The sequence below is a fragment of the Fusarium verticillioides genome, chromosome 8 (assembly GCF_000149555.1).
Source record: "Fusarium verticillioides 7600 chromosome 8, whole genome shotgun sequence".
NCBI lineage: Eukaryota > Fungi > Ascomycota > Sordariomycetes > Hypocreales > Nectriaceae > Fusarium > Fusarium verticillioides.
The window spans coordinates 1,452,390-1,467,511 of NC_031682.1; the positions used below are offsets into that span (position 1 = coordinate 1,452,390).

The 15,122-nt window shown below is 49.2% G+C and overlaps 3 protein-coding genes across 5 annotated transcripts; 1 reads left to right on the top strand and 2 right to left on the bottom strand.

The window, feature by feature from the left end:
* Positions 1-1,574: 1,574 nt before the first annotated feature.
* FVEG_16063 (hypothetical protein) lies at positions 1,575-2,054 on the bottom strand (the record flags this gene model as incomplete). Its single annotated transcript, XM_018905300.1, has 1 exon — positions 1,575-2,054. One exon carries the CDS (start codon positions 2,052-2,054, stop codon positions 1,575-1,577), a length of 480 nt encoding a protein of 159 aa, XP_018753230.1.
* Positions 2,055-2,222: 168 nt separating this feature from the next.
* On the top strand, positions 2,223-9,913 carry FVEG_07280 (chitin synthase). 2 transcript variants are annotated; one of them, XM_018895878.1, is made up of 4 exons: positions 2,223-2,878; positions 2,938-4,074; positions 4,142-9,390; positions 9,450-9,913. In XM_018895878.1, exons 2-4 carry the CDS (start codon positions 3,767-3,769, stop codon positions 9,479-9,481), a joined length of 5,589 nt encoding a protein of 1,862 aa, XP_018753229.1. In that variant the 5' UTR covers positions 2,223-2,878; positions 2,938-3,766; the 3' UTR covers positions 9,482-9,913. The 2 variants fall into 2 exon arrangements, with proteins under 2 accessions (XP_018753229.1, XP_018753228.1); XM_018895877.1 differs by having other exon boundaries at positions 2,223-4,074.
* Positions 9,889-14,704, bottom strand: FVEG_07279 (hypothetical protein). Of its 2 annotated transcripts, XM_018895876.1 has the most exons (2): positions 13,301-14,704; positions 9,901-13,242 (listed from the first exon to the last, which is right to left on the bottom strand). In XM_018895876.1, exons 1-2 carry the CDS (start codon positions 13,455-13,457, stop codon positions 10,004-10,006), a joined length of 3,396 nt encoding a protein of 1,131 aa, XP_018753227.1. In that variant the 5' UTR covers positions 13,458-14,704; the 3' UTR covers positions 9,901-10,003. The 2 variants fall into 2 exon arrangements, with proteins under 2 accessions (XP_018753226.1, XP_018753227.1); XM_018895875.1 differs by having other exon boundaries at positions 9,889-14,704.
* Between the last annotated feature and the right edge of the window lie 418 nt (positions 14,705-15,122).

Sequence of the window (15,122 nt, forward strand, 5' to 3'; positions counted from 1 at the left end):
TTAGGCTTAAGGTCCCGAGTTTTATTTCCTCCCCTAGGCCGAGTAACGAGTAGAGGATGGGCCTCCACTGTCCTGTAGGTACAGTACTGCGCTCTAGTGCCATAGTAGCGCGCCCCAGCAAAAAAGGGCGACTCCGAAAATGGATACGGCTGATGTGATGCACTGTGTACGGAGGACCATAGAGGGCTTTAGATACAATGCTCAAGTCCAATGTCCCATCTCGATATTGGTAGCTTTCAGAACGTGGCGCATCAGGCGCGTTATGCACTTCAAAGGGGTGGTTTCGCTGGACGAGAGGCCAATATTCTTTTCAGCTGCGGGTGAAATGGTCCCGACACCAACATAGACTGACATACTGGCCACTAGAGGCCCATCGATGAACAAAAACAACTTCCAACAGTCAAATTAACTGCTTCTATCATATTCTTCCAACGCCCGGCACTGTCCAATACTGTACTGTCTGTCACTACAAATGGATCTGTCCATCCATATCTAAACTTGGAACAGCCGGACGTACCATGGCCTGTCGGGGTAAGGGGCCCGACCCGAGGGCAGGGCAGTAAACCTTGTGTTTAGTAAGGATTGCGTCTGGATTGGAGTTTAGGTGTGTGGGTCGGCTCAATACGAGGATTAGGACAATGTGCATATTCTTTCACCTGCATTGGCTACGCGTCCGTCCTTTGTGTCTCGCGATGCACAACATGCAAAGAAAAAAAAACTTCGTATGATGGAGGATGACTGGATGGCTCCATCTTGTTGAGTGTGTCTTGGTCATCTGGAAGAGGAACAGAGGCTGTGTCGTGTCGTGTCGCGGCCCTTCGTTTGTGCATGCGAACCTCAGTATCAGCAGTTTCTCTGAGTGCCATGATGTGCTTTTACATCCATGACAGTATGAACAACAACCCTACGTGGGTGTTACACAACCCATAATTTCTCCTCGTCTGTGGTTACACTCTGACACGCTCACCACCGGCATGGTCTGATCAAGACAGACGTCAACCGGATCGAGAGATCGTATTGTCCGAAGATCTTATCTGGTTGTGGTCCTAATTTCAGGAGACTATGACTATCACAGATCTACATGTAACCGTTGCTTTCCAGGCTATTCTCTCCAGCTCGATCCGCGGTTATGTGCCACAAGACAAATTTGTAACGTTTGCCAACATCTGACACACCCGCCACCAGCCGAGCGCTCAGGGCGCGTATGGTAAACGCCGTAATCCATAAAATAGCCAAGGTAGGTAGTCAGCGGTAACGTAGGCTTCGACGGGAGTTGCGTAGTGGTTCTCGTTACGGATAGTTCTAACGGTAATGCTCCCTGCTGGCATTGACAGCAAAAGTGATCCGCAGCTGGGACAGGCTAATCGATTTGCTTTTCCTCCGCCTCATATCATCTCGCAGATCAGCCAGTAAGGATGTCTCAGATGTTCTGACAGACCGCGCATCCCGTCCACTCACGCTTCGCAATATTGAACGAACTCTGGCATGGATGTCGCGTAAACGAGAACAACAAATAATATCGAAAGCCTCGTGATCTTATGTAGTCGTGACGAACAAAGACAGGCTGCCCTCCGTCACGATGATTGTGCCTCCTCCACATGACGCGCATCAATGGACTCCCACTCTCCTAAAATAAAGGTTACAGGGAATTGTTGCGGGCTAGCATCGTCGTTCACATTCCAGAAGGCCGAGTAGTAGGATCGATCACTGGAGCGGTCTTGACCCCAGTAAAGCGATAACATTCCCTGGTTCAGTTGACACAAGGCATGCCGAGCCTGAAAGGTTTGCCGGTGGAGTTTGTTGAACACCCCTGAGAACACCTCAAGAGAGATTGTCAATTTGTAGCCTTCATAATCACTAAAATTGCATTCTTTACTTGCTCGTCGATGGCGTAGGGTAGGGTAGAGGGTCCTGCAATGACGATTTTGATAAAATATTTTGGGCACATGCTGTCTTGCCCAGACTTTTGCTCGTGTCTCGATCCCTTCAAGTTGTCTTAGAAATGCCTTATAAAAACTGCCACCATGATGAGACGGAACTGGGGCGGTCAACATCTTCAATGACCCGAGCACCAGTCAATTGGTCATCTGGCTTTCAATATCAAGGAAGCTGAAGTTGAGGCAGAAACATGTCTCAAGCTTTGCAACACAAAACCGGGCTCTGCCTATAGAGAGACAGAAGCCATAAGTTGGTTCATACCAGTATTCGCACAGTATGAGACATAAAATGGAGCATGGGGCATCAAAGTAAACAAGCCTTTTGTATGACCCGCTGTGTCGTCCCTGTCTGTGCGGGTTAGCTTAGTATTAGGGGATGCCATTTGAGGAACAACTGGTTGGTTACTGGGCCAGAGTTGGCAAGGGTTTTCTTTTTTAGGGGTCTACTATTGACAGAGTTCGCTCCAGTCATGATGAGCTACGATTTGTTGGTGCATATGTCCGTCTCCTGATGAATGATGCAGTCATCAACAAAACAGCTGAACCTTTGGCCCTCCGCTGGCAGACGGGAAACGGGAGGAATGCTTATCACAAGACATGGTCTCAAGTTATAATTGTCATGGCTGACCGTTTGTGGCTTGTAATAAGCTAGATGAGTTGGACAGAGCCCCGAGCCACCACCACCGGCCCCGGGTCTTTTATTAAAATTGTGGCATTCGATCTCATCATGATTGTAAAATTCAATTAGTTGCCCGCAAGCGCAGTTTCAGAAACCGTCAACACCCATATATAAGTACATAGAGTACGTATGAGGAAATACGTCAACTTTAATTGACACTTGAATGCACTCCTGAGTGGTTTTTAATGCGAAGAAATGCCACTCATCACACACTTTCAGCTGAAGTGCCGAATTGCTTCAAATGATTCAGGAGGGCTAATATGTAATATTTCGCTTTATGACTGAATGAGTTTGATCTAATGGTTGAGGTCATCATAGCAGATCGCTTACAGGACTAACATCATCTCCCAAGTCTTGTTTATTACTAATGACACTTGAACATCTCAGTCCCACCAAAGACTGCCAAGAGCCAGACGAGGTGAGGCGAAAACAGAGGCAGAAAAAGAACAGAGATAGATCCAGGGGGGGAGATGTTGGAGCTTTCCGGCAGTGCCGTGTGGCTATGGGCAGGGAAAAACCTCGTATGGCGTCCATATTTATGCCGTGGCCGTGAGACAGCATCCAAACATAGAAATTGTTCAAGGCCAAAGGGGGTCCTTGCGCTATGCCCGAGCTGCATTAGTGGTATCAGTGGTCTACCGTACTGACAATCCCACCTTTTTACCGTGGAGAGAGTAGAGAGCACTCTCCCTGTCGTGTACGAGGAGGAGAGGAGACTTGCATGTGGCCAGTCCAGTCCAGTCCAGTCCATTTCAGTCCAGTCCCAAGAAAACAATCCCTTTTCCCAGCCAAGCCCATGTTGTTTTTGTTGGTGTCCATACCTTTCCTTTACCTTGGCAAGTAGAGTTACCAGTCCAAGTCCAATCGTTCTGGTGAAGGCTTCTGTTTCCGGGGCCTGGCTCTTCTTCCCTTCTTTAAATCTTTATTATTGTTTTTATCCGACACTCGTTTCGTCTACTAGCATTCTCAACCTTCGCTGAGTGCCTGTTTGACTGTTGAACAACCAACCTAGACGATAATACGATCGAAACTAACGACGACCATAACAACTTCCTAATAACCCAATTCGCAACAACAGCCTTTCTGCTGAAACCCAGATCTACCGAGTCGTTACAACCTTCGAGAGCCACTTGCTGGCTGCTTGTCCATCATGGCCATGAGCCTCCCACAGCTCGGCGGCGCAGGAGGCCCTCACACTCAACCCTCTTTGCCATCGCTGCCTGCACATCTTCAATCCGACACGCATCTCACTGCTCATCTCGCCAGTCGCTTCCATGTCTCGCATCCTACCGCTCGGCTGTCTTCTCACGCCCTCATCTCTCTCAACACCTATACCAACTCCTCAAAGGGTCCCGATGGTGGCAAGGAAGGTAGCGCCATGGCTGGCGCCGAGGAAATCGCTGACAGAGCCTTTCTGCGATTAGGACATAGATCCGAGAACCAAGCTGTTGTCTTTTTGTAAGTTATGATGCTGAAAGCGCGGCACCTGAACCCAAAGTTTACGAACACTAATATACGCATTCAGGGGTGAATCTGGCGCTGGAAAGTCTACTATTCGAGCCCACCTCCTGACTGCTCTTCTCAACAAATCGTCAACGCCTCTGTCCACAAAGCTCTCTCTCGCCGCATATGTCTTTGATAGTCTCACAACTACCAAGACTGCTACAACACCCACTGCTTCCAAGTCCGGGCTCTTCTACGAGTTGCAGTACGATACTTCAGCCACCACAAACCCTGTTCTGATTGGTGGTAAGCTCTTAGATCATCGCCTGGAGCGTAGCCGTATCGCCGATGTTCCTACAGGAGAGCGCAACTTCCACGTTCTGTACTATCTTCTTGCCGGAACAAGCGAGGCTGAAAAGTCTCATCTCGGCTTGGACGGTGGTTCTGTCACTGGAACCACTCAAAAACGATGGAAGTATCTCGGCCATCCCACTCAGCTCAAGGTCGGAATCAACGACGCCGAGGGTTTCCAAGTTTTCAAGAATGCTCTGCGAAAGCTGGAATTTCCTCGCGCTGAAATTGCCGAGATTTGCCAAATTCTCGCCAGTATTCTTCACATCGGTCAACTAGAGTTTGAGACAACTAGCCAGACCAGCGTAACTGGCGATGATAGTGGTGGCTTCTCCCACGAGGGTGGTACAACCATCACCGCTGTCAAGAACAAGGATGTTCTCAGCATCATCGCTGCTTTCCTTGGTGTCAGCGCCGCTGACCTCCAGACCACCCTGGGATATAAGACCAAGATGATTCACCGAGAACGTGTCACTGTTATGCTCGACCCCAACGGTGCCCGTGCCCACGCTGGAGAGCTTGCCCGAACACTCTACTCCCTTCTCGTTGCTTGGATTCTCGAGACCATCAACCAGCGACTTTGTGCACCCGAGGAGTCTATTGCCAACACTGTCTCGATCGTCGATTTCCCTGGGTTCTGTCAGCAAACTCCCACTGGCTCTGCGCTCGACCAACTTCTCAATAATGCCGCTACCGAATGCATTTACAACCTTACTCTCCAGAACTTCTTCGACCGCAAGGCTGACATGCTGGAGTCTGAGGAAGTCAGTGTTGCTGCGACCAGCTATTTCGACAATTCGGACGCTGTTCGAGGCATCCTGAAGCCCGGCAATGGCCTTCTCAGCATTCTCGATGATCAAACTCGACGAAACCGAACAGATATGCAGTTCCTTGAGGCTCTCCGAAGACGTTTCGATGGCAAGAACGCTGCTATCGAGGTTGGCTCTGCTCAAGCTAAGCTTCCTGGAAGCAACTTCATGACTGAGAATACCTCTGCCGTCTTCACCGTGAAGCACTTTGCTGGTGAGGTGGATTACCCTGTCAAGGGACTCATCGAGGAGAACGGCGAGATCATCTCTGGTGATCTCCTCAATATGATCAACGGTACCAAGAGCGAGTTTGTTGCTCGTCTTTTCGGCCAAGACGCTCTCCAGACCGTGACTCACCCCAATGAACGCACTACTGTTATGCAGGCTACTGTCAGCTCAAAGCCTATGCGAGCGCCTAGTGTCATGTCTAGAAAGACGCACCGAACTGGTCGCCCCAGCACAGCTTACAAGCGCCAGCAGCAAGAGGCTATGGAGGAGTTAGATCAGCAGAGCCAAGCTGGAGAGTCTAAGAAGAACGCCAAGATGACTCTCGATCAAGGTGCTTCAGGCCAGTTCCTTGCCTCGCTGGACAATGTCCAGAAGGCTGTCACTGACCCCGGCACCAACTCATATTTCGTCTTTTGCTTGAAGCCCAACGATCGACGAATTGCAAACCAGTTCGACAGTAAGTGCGTTCGTATGCAGGTCCAAACTTTTGGTATTGCAGAAATCAGCCAGCGTCTTCGATCTGCCGATTTCAGTTTATTCTTGCCTTTCGGCGAGTTTTTGGGTATGACAGATGCGGAGACAATTTTGGTTGGCAGTGAACGAGAACGTGCTGAGATGGTCATTGAGGAGAAGCAGTGGCCCCAGAATGAAGTCAGAGTTGGTGCCACTGGTGTTTTCCTTAGTGAACGCTGCTGGATGGAGATTGCCCAGCTCGGGGAGGCAGTCTCAGTTGCTGGCCGCTACGGTGGCCTGCCCTCATCCGATGCTGGCGATGGTCTCACACCTGCTGAGTCTATGGCTTTCGGCGCCTCCAAGGAGCATTTGGTTTCCGGTGGCAATACCCCTCTCATGTACGGTGAGAAGGCCAAGGGTGGTTACTTCACCGACGATACTCGATCCGAGGCTGGTGTTTCTGCCTTTGGTGGTGGTGACATGTTCAAGAACCTCGACACACGTGAGCAGATGGCTGAGCGAGGCAACGAGAAGTCTCTCGAGGAGGTTGAGGAGTACCGAGATAAGCCTAGCCGCAAGCGCTGGGTAGCTCTCGTCTTCTTCCTCACTTGGTTCATCCCCGACTTTGCCATCAGGCTGATCGGACGTATGCCTCGAAAGGATGTTCGTATGGCCTGGAGAGAAAAGGTGGCGATTAACATGCTCATTTGGTTGATGTGTGCCGTCGCCGCCTTCTTCATGGTCGGATTCCCCACGCTCATTTGTCCCAAGCAGTATGTTTACAGCTCCAACGAACTCTCTTCCTACGACGGCAACAAGGGCAGCAAGGGTGCCTACGTTGCTATCCGCGGCTTCGTTATTGACCTCAATGCCTTCATTCCCAACCATTATCCTGGTAGCAACCTTGTCAGTGAGGATACTCTCTTGAACTATGCCGGCAAGGATATCAGCGCTCTTTTCCCCATCCAAGTGTCTGCTCTTTGCCAGGGCAAAGACGGTCAGATTCCTCCTGAGGTCACTCTTGACAACCGAAACACCAACATCACTGGCCAGCCACAGCTTCTTGCTTCCAGAGATATTGATGTCAACTCCGTCTACCATGATTTCCGTTATTACACCAACGACAGCCGACCTGATTGGTACTTCGAGCAGATGTACACCTTTAAGCATGTCTACCTCAAGGGTCGCATGGGTTACAGCCCCAAATATGTGAAGAAACTGGCCCGAGACAGTTCTTGGAACGTTGTCACTATTCACGGAAAGGTTTACGACATGACCAAGTACCTCCAGGGTGGTCTCCGCCTCAAGGCCAAGGCCGGCAAGCCTACTCCCAATATTCCAGGTGCCACAGACTTCATGGAGGACAGTGTTGTCCAGCTGTTCCGAAGTGCCAAGGGTCAGGATGTTTCCAAGTACTGGGATAACATCAAGCTCAGCCCTGTCAAGAAACAACGCATGGAGACCTGCCTGAACAACCTCTTCTACATTGGTGACTCAGATACTCGAAACTCCGTCCGTTGTCAGTTCGCTACGTACTTCATCTTGGCTATTTCAGTCATGCTGGCATCTATCTTGGTCTTCAAGTTCCTTGCTGCGCTCCAATTCGGTGGCAAGAACGTGCCCGAGAACCTTGACAAGTTCGTCATGTGTATGATTCCCGCTTATACCGAAGATGAAGACTCGTTGCGACGTGCTATTGACTCGCTTTCTCGCATGAAGTATGATGATAAGCGCAAGCTTCTTGTCGTTGTCTGTGACGGTATGATTATCGGTCAAGGTAACGACAGGCCTACGCCTCGCATCGTGCTGGATATTCTTGGTGTCTCCGAGACCGTCGACCCCGAGCCTCTCAGTTTCGAGGCTCTCGGTGAGGGTATGAAGCAGCATAATATGGGTAAGATCTACTCGGGTCTTTACGAGGTCCAAGGCCACATCGTCCCCTTTATGGTCATTGTCAAGGTGGGCAAGCCTTCTGAGGTTTCTCGCCCCGGTAACCGTGGTAAACGAGACTCCCAGATGGTTCTCATGCGTTTCCTCAACCGCGTCCACTACAACCTCGCCATGAGTCCCATGGAGCTGGAGATGTATCACCAGATCCGCAATATTATTGGCGTGAATCCAACCTTCTACGAATATCTTTTCCAAATCGATGCCGATACTGTCGTCGCTCCAGACTCAGCTACTCGAATGATTTCAGCCTTCATCGATGATACTCGCCTGATTGCTTGCTGTGGTGAAACCGCTCTCACCAACGCCAAGGGCTCTTTCATCACTATGATTCAGGTCTACGAGTACTGGATATCACATAACTTGTCCAAGGCATTCGAGAGTTTGTTCGGCTCAGTCACTTGTTTGCCTGGTTGTTTCTCCATGTACCGAATTCGCGCTGCGGAGACCGGCAAGCCTTTGTTCGTCAGCAAGGAGATCGTTGAAGACTACTCCACGATTCGTGTTGATACTCTGCACATGAAGAACTTGCTCCATCTTGGTGAGGATCGATATCTCACAACCTTGCTCCTCAAGTATCACTCCAAGTATAAGACAAAGTACCTCTTCAGCGCACAAGCCTGGACTATTGCTCCTGACTCCTGGTCTGTCTTCTTGTCTCAGCGACGTCGTTGGATCAACTCTACCGTACACAACTTGGCTGAGCTTATTCCTTTGGCCCAGCTTTGCGGCTTCTGCTGTTTCAGTATGCGTTTTGTTGTCTTCATCGATCTTCTGAGCACTATCGTCCAACCTGTCATTGTCATGTATATCGTGTACCTGATTTACCAAGTCGCTACCAACCCGTCAGTTGTGCCTATTACAGCTTTCTTGTTGCTTGGTGCCATCTACGGTCTACAGGCTGTCATCTTCATCCTCCGACGCAAGTGGGAGATGGTTGGTTGGATGATCATGTATATTGCTGCCATTCCTGTCTTCTCTTTCGGTCTGCCCCTGTACTCCTTCTGGCATATGGATGACTTCAACTGGGGTAACACTCGAGTTATTGCTGGCGAAGCCGGCAAGAAGATCGTTGTTTCAGACGAGGGCAAGTTTGATCCCAGCTCGATCCCTCGCAAGAAGTGGGAGGAGTACCAAGCCGAGCTATGGGAGACACAGACCCAGACTGCTCGTGATGATGTGCGATCAGAGATCTCTGGTTACAGTTATGCTACCAAGGCTCAGGGACCCTTCTCTGAGTACGGTGGTGGCTACCAGCCCAGCCGCCCTGGCTCAACAGCTGGCTTCGGCCACCAGAACATGTCTCGCATGTCTCTGGCCCATTCTGAGATGCCTGGCAACCGTGCGAGCCAGTTTGGTGGCTCACAATTCTTCTCTCCCGAGGAGATGGTTGGCATGCCTAGTGATGATGCCCTCCTCGCCGAGATTCGCGACATCCTCAAGACAGCCGACTTGATGACTGTCACCAAGAAGGGCATAAAGCAAGAGCTGGAGAGGCGATTTAATGTTCCTCTAGACGCGAAGAGGGCCTATATCAACTCTGGTAAGTCAATACTCTATAACCCATTCATTTCATTCGATCTCATGCTAACAATTTCTCAGCAACTGAAGCCCTGCTTTCTGGCCAATTGTAGACTGTTTAGACTCAGCATGTATCCATTGAGACGGTCGTTATAATGCCCATACAGCCTTGCGATAATCTTGTTTAAATCTGTTTTGGAGTGTGTTCATATTTTACAACGGCGAATTCTGGATGGGAAATTAAAAAAACTCAACACTTTTGTTAACGGCAGAATAAAAAGGCTGCTCTTATCCATATTAATGCGTGGGGTAGTTAGCGAGGGAGAGTATCTTTTGTGTCTAGGGGTATATATATTTTGTCGTCTTTATGGTGTCCGTTCTGGTTATTGTTTGGTAGATGGATGGATCTGTACATATGTACGAACAAATTTGAACAATGATGTTTCAGTGATAATATTGACACCATGAACTTCTCAATCGATGCTTGAAGTCGACTGCACAGATCGCGAGCATTTGAGTACCTATAGGAGATGTTCGTTTCCTTGATACGTGGAAGTCTTTGTCGTCTTCTTATGCTGGGTATTAACAGTTGTATGTATAAATTTGTCTAGCTTGTATATCCAATCCATTCATCTTTACGAATTATGCCTGGCGAGTAACTTTTCGACGCCACCCTTACTCCAGACCTTGACCTTTTCTTGATCACATGTCTCCCATACCCTTGTCATGAGTGCAACCATTACATCTGCCTCTTCACCTCCCTCAGATGCAGCCCGTTGCGAGTCCAGCCAGCTGAGGATGCCAAAGCGAGTCGTCAACGTGGTGCTACCGCCTTCGATGCAAGTCGCGCGAAACAATAGGCGTAGCAGACGAGTTCGTAGATTGACACGTAAGTAAGGGTTAGCACCGAGAGCGAGTATCTTCTCGAACCATCGCTTGCGATGAAAGATGCCAAGGTCAGAGGGTGTGCGCAAGCTGTCAAGGAGGTAGGTGAGAAGCCATGTGATTTCGGTGTAATACTTATCATCTTCTGAGGGTTCACCATGAAGAATGTCGTGGGCGAGGGGAAGCTTTTCAGCAGACCAGACAGGGCTGCGTGTGAGGAAGCTGTTGATTTTGGGGTAGAGTGGGTGCAGTGGATTCTTCAGGACATCCAGAGCGTGGATGGCGAAGGCAGTGAAGGCAGAAGGGACTGGGCCTTTGTCAACTTGATCATGCGATGACTCGGCAAGTTCGCACAAGAGGAGCCAAACTTGTTCCTTTTCTTCGTATGAAGATTCCTTGAGCTTGGCAGCCATCTTGAGAATGCTGGTAAGGGATTCCTTGCGGATGTTGGTATGGGGAGAGGAGAGGAGGCGAATCAAAGCTGCTGCCCAGCCGTCTTCGACGAGGTCTTCAGCGTTTTTGCCAGCCCATTTTGTCAAAGCTGTGGTATCCTCGTCTTCGGGGAGTGGTACATGAAGCATAGCCTCTAGCTTTGAAGAATCATCAATGGTCGAGCCATCTTTCGAACCCTGCGCATCAACAGTATCGGCATCAGGCATATCTTCATCAGCATCTGTATCATTAGACCTTTCCTCCTTGAGCTTTTTCATCTTGACCTTGCTTGACGAAAACTGTCCTGAGATGCGTTTGTATAAAGCTTTGGTGAGTTGCTTTCCTGGCTTGAATTTGTATGAAGTAGTGAAGTAGCAAGATAAGAACTGGCCAAGCGCAGCTTCTTCATCGCTGCTAGCAGAGCCCATTGCAAACGGCAACTGCTCTACCAGGGTCACGTTAACCAAAGCAGTCTCACTACCAGATAATACACCATCTTCCTGGGCATATGTTTCTAACAAATCGAGATACTTGATTGGGGAGGAGGCACATCGGTTGACGCAGTTGTCAACATATGACCAAACTTTCTCCATTGGCTTTGCCTTGCTCTCGGCTAGCGTTGTCTGGAGGGCCTCGAATAGTGGGCTCATCAGGGACGCCTTCGTTACCATCTGGTTCTCAACTGCGACCTCGCCTAGAACCTTCTTCAGCTGGTGGAAAGAAAGATCTCGCTTCTTATCACAAAGCAGCCGTAGGAGGGCGGTGTATGGCGACGATCCTGCTCCATCAATGAGATTGTCTATCCTTGAGAACCAACGCATACCAGGGGAATAACTGGCAATTAACACTAAGTTCTCTAGCTCCATAACTCTTAGTGACTCGTCCTCATGCTGCTCGCTTTCCTTGTTGAGCGACTTGAGAGCTTCTGTGAAGAAAGGCGAAACGTCAAAGTTGGCAGCAAGAGCAACTTGGGGAATAACTTCATAGTAAAGGCGTAGCAAACGACTGGCCATGGTCTTATGGAGAATGTTCTCAGCTGGTATTCCCTTGTAAGACCGAACGATTTCCTTCATGTCCGGAATACGTTGGCAAAACGCATCGATTAAACGACGGCTCGCTTCTGCCCAGACAGGATCAATGCCCTTCGAAACCTCTTCATGCATCTTGACAGCTTCAGCTAACTTCTCAATTGCCACGATCAGGATGCGCGTAGCAAAGAAAGATGTGAGATTGGATTTGGAGGAGAGACATCGGATCAGAACTTTTTGATTGATGGGGAGCGGAATAATGTTATCGAGGAGGATGGACGTGGGAGGAGGTGCCTTAGCAGATCGCGATCGATCTCCGAAGCGAGGAGGGAGAGGTAGTTGCATAGTGTTGAAAAGGAACGCGGCATATCCAATCCATGTCATGGATAACTTTGGTTCGAACGTGAAAGATCGGTTGCTTAGAAAATATTTTGCAGCAAGTTCAGGGGCAGCAGTGAAGATTGCTACCAGAAGCTCGCTATGTTTCAAACTGGACCAAGGGCGCAACTTTTGAGCGAATTCGGCAAGGACAAAGTTGTACACAGGAATGTCTTGTTTATATCTGTCGGCGAAGAGAGCGCCCTGTGTACCAGCCTTAGCACGCCCACTTGGCGTTGGGTCCTCTTCAGACTCTTTGGGGTATAGACCAGTGGAAGGATATAAAATACCAGCAGTAGGCGTCGTGCAGATGTAGATGAGGAGTTGGTGGGCCTTGTAGCTCACCGTTGACTTCTCATCGACATCCTCGCCATCGCTGGTGTATGTGTACAGAGCTAAGAAGCGCACCAACGACTTGGTGTTGAAGCATCGGAATTTGACTTCTCTGGGGATCTTGTCATCTTTGAGGACATAGAGCTTTAAAGAGTCGAGGATATCCACAACGAGGTAGGCAGGGTCGCTTTTGATCATATAAGTCACATGTGACAAAAGTTCCTTCTGCGATACAAGTTCTTTACGCCCATCTGAACCCAGGAACTTGAGAAGGCTCAAGAAAAAACGGACAGCATTTGTTCTGACGGAAGCTTTGCGCACATCTTCATGCGTATCTCCAGTATGCCCGATTTCAAGATTTCGCCCAAACGATGTCAATGTGAAATTTCGAGCGCGAAAGATTCGCTTCGCATAGGCGCCCCCATCTAGGCATGTAGCTTCTCGAAGGAGACGGAGAGTAGGTGAGATGATAAAACCCTTGCTCTTTTCTGCTGACAGATTCTTTGCCAATGATTTCAATTGCTGTTCTTGGAGAAGGGTCTGGCAGATACCGAGGCCATGCTTGACAAGCTGTAGTGAGCCTGAGAGGATCTGGAGTAGCAAAGCCAGAACAACGGCAACAGAAGACATGACACCATCGTTGTTAACCTGCACGGCGAAAGACCACATTTCCATGATATCGTTGAGAAAGACTGCATCTTCGGACGTATCTCTGGGCTTGGCGGCTTCAAGGTATTGATGTAGAATGTCGAGGTTGGCTCTTCGGTCGCCCTCTTCGTGGACTATTTGATCGAGGAGATTCTTGAAAGACTGAAGACCTACAGGGGTATGTATCAGCTCTAGTTTGTTGGTGCCTTCAATAACATCGTCACTTACCATGCCTGGCGTTGCGCAAATCCTGGTCGAAGGACAGCAGATTGCGTAATTGATCGCTCGAGGTGACTTCTTCGCTCGTTGGCGTCTCGTGTACGACTTTCTGGCGCTTGCGAAAAACAGCAGCGCCATCTCCGGTGTTGAAGTCTCGTTTGCCCATTTTTGACGACCTCGGAGCTTGTCGCAATCTAGATCTCTAATCCATGAATTTACTTGACTTTTTGGCGTTTTGCCACGCGTGACCGCTATCCCGCCTGCCAGATTCGGAATTACCTAGGGACAGCAGTGACCATGGTGTACGGTCGGTAGATCTATTACCCGGCGTTTGAAGTTTATCTGCCGTTTCTTCAAGTCTTGGGGAAAATAAATGGAACCTGACAAAATCTTGACATAGGCCAACTATATTTCAATTGACAGTACATAGTCGTCCTCATCTGCGGTGCTGTTTGGCCTTCCAATATGTTTCTTTGTGCTGTGGCTATTGTATTTTGAGAGACTGGACTTTGAGCTGTTCAAAAACTCAAGGTACACACCATAGTATAAAGAAACTTGTCTGTAAGTGGGGACGGTAGAGGCATTGCGAGGCTAGCGAGGGATACCAGATGGTTCCCTCAAGCAAGAGGAGGTTTGCATGTGGCGTGGATCTCTGCATGCTACTCTCAGCAACTTGCATTTGCTCTTCCAATGCCTTCAACATTCCTCGGAGTGGTGGACAAGTGATGCCATGACTTGGTTACATTGCATAAAACAGCATTGCCTTGCAATAAATCTTGGCGGAAGATAATCATCACCATCGGCCTCTAATCGACTGCTACACTTCCCACACAGAACGAGTCAAAACAAACCAAACAACTCCACTCACAAAACGACGAGACCGCATCGATCCCACATCGTGAAGTCAAATGCGCCACTCCCGTTGCATCCGCCGCTGCAGAGTGGAAGGAGTCAACTGCGCAAGAAACAAGGAAAATATACATGAGAGGATCCTCCGTCTTTTTCGACAGCCATTCCCGAAGTCAAGACTGAGACAGGTCGCCCTCCGAACTGATTATTGCGCCTTGTGCGGGACGCTCTAAAAAAAAAAAAAAAAAACCACCAGCCAGAATGAATAAAGGTCGCCACTTGCACATTCATCATCTGCTACTTTGTGCTTGATGGCGAACATACCATCGCATGTGATCGGGTTTTTGTCTCCAGTATCTTCAGAATTCTTCTAGGGCAAGCAAGAAAACTCAGAGCCTTCATCGTTAGTAACAAAAAAAGCCAATGTAAAGGCCCTCTAGCATACGCTAGACTTGCCTAAATATTTTCATCATGCTGGAATACAACCTAAGGAACCCTCTGACGAGCTTCTGGATGCATCCCTGCCAAAGCTACCTTAGCCAAGCCAAGGTTGCGAAGCCACTCATGCTTCAACTTAAGAGTCGCTATTTTAAGAACCAGGGAATGGCAAAGTCAGGGGTACCCATCTGAAGACAAGGCAGCGGAAGGAAGCGCAACGAAATTTCGCTCGCAGGGCCCAAAAGCAAACAACACTACCTACGCGACTCCCTACCAAGCTAACAACCATGGATGTTTGCAGCAACAGGGAGCGGTCCGGCTGTCGATCAGGCTTGACACCGACCCAACTGCACGGTTTGACCCTTTGTCTCTCTGAGTCGAGATGCCCTAGTGTCCTAACAATACCGTAATTTTCTGGCACACTTCCTCTTGACCCCACAAATGAAGCCATCCTGCCATCCTAGCCATCCCACCTTGTTTGTTGGTGTTGAGTGGGTTTGGTGACTCTCACTGAGACAAAAGCCGGGCTGTGCATTGTTTCTCC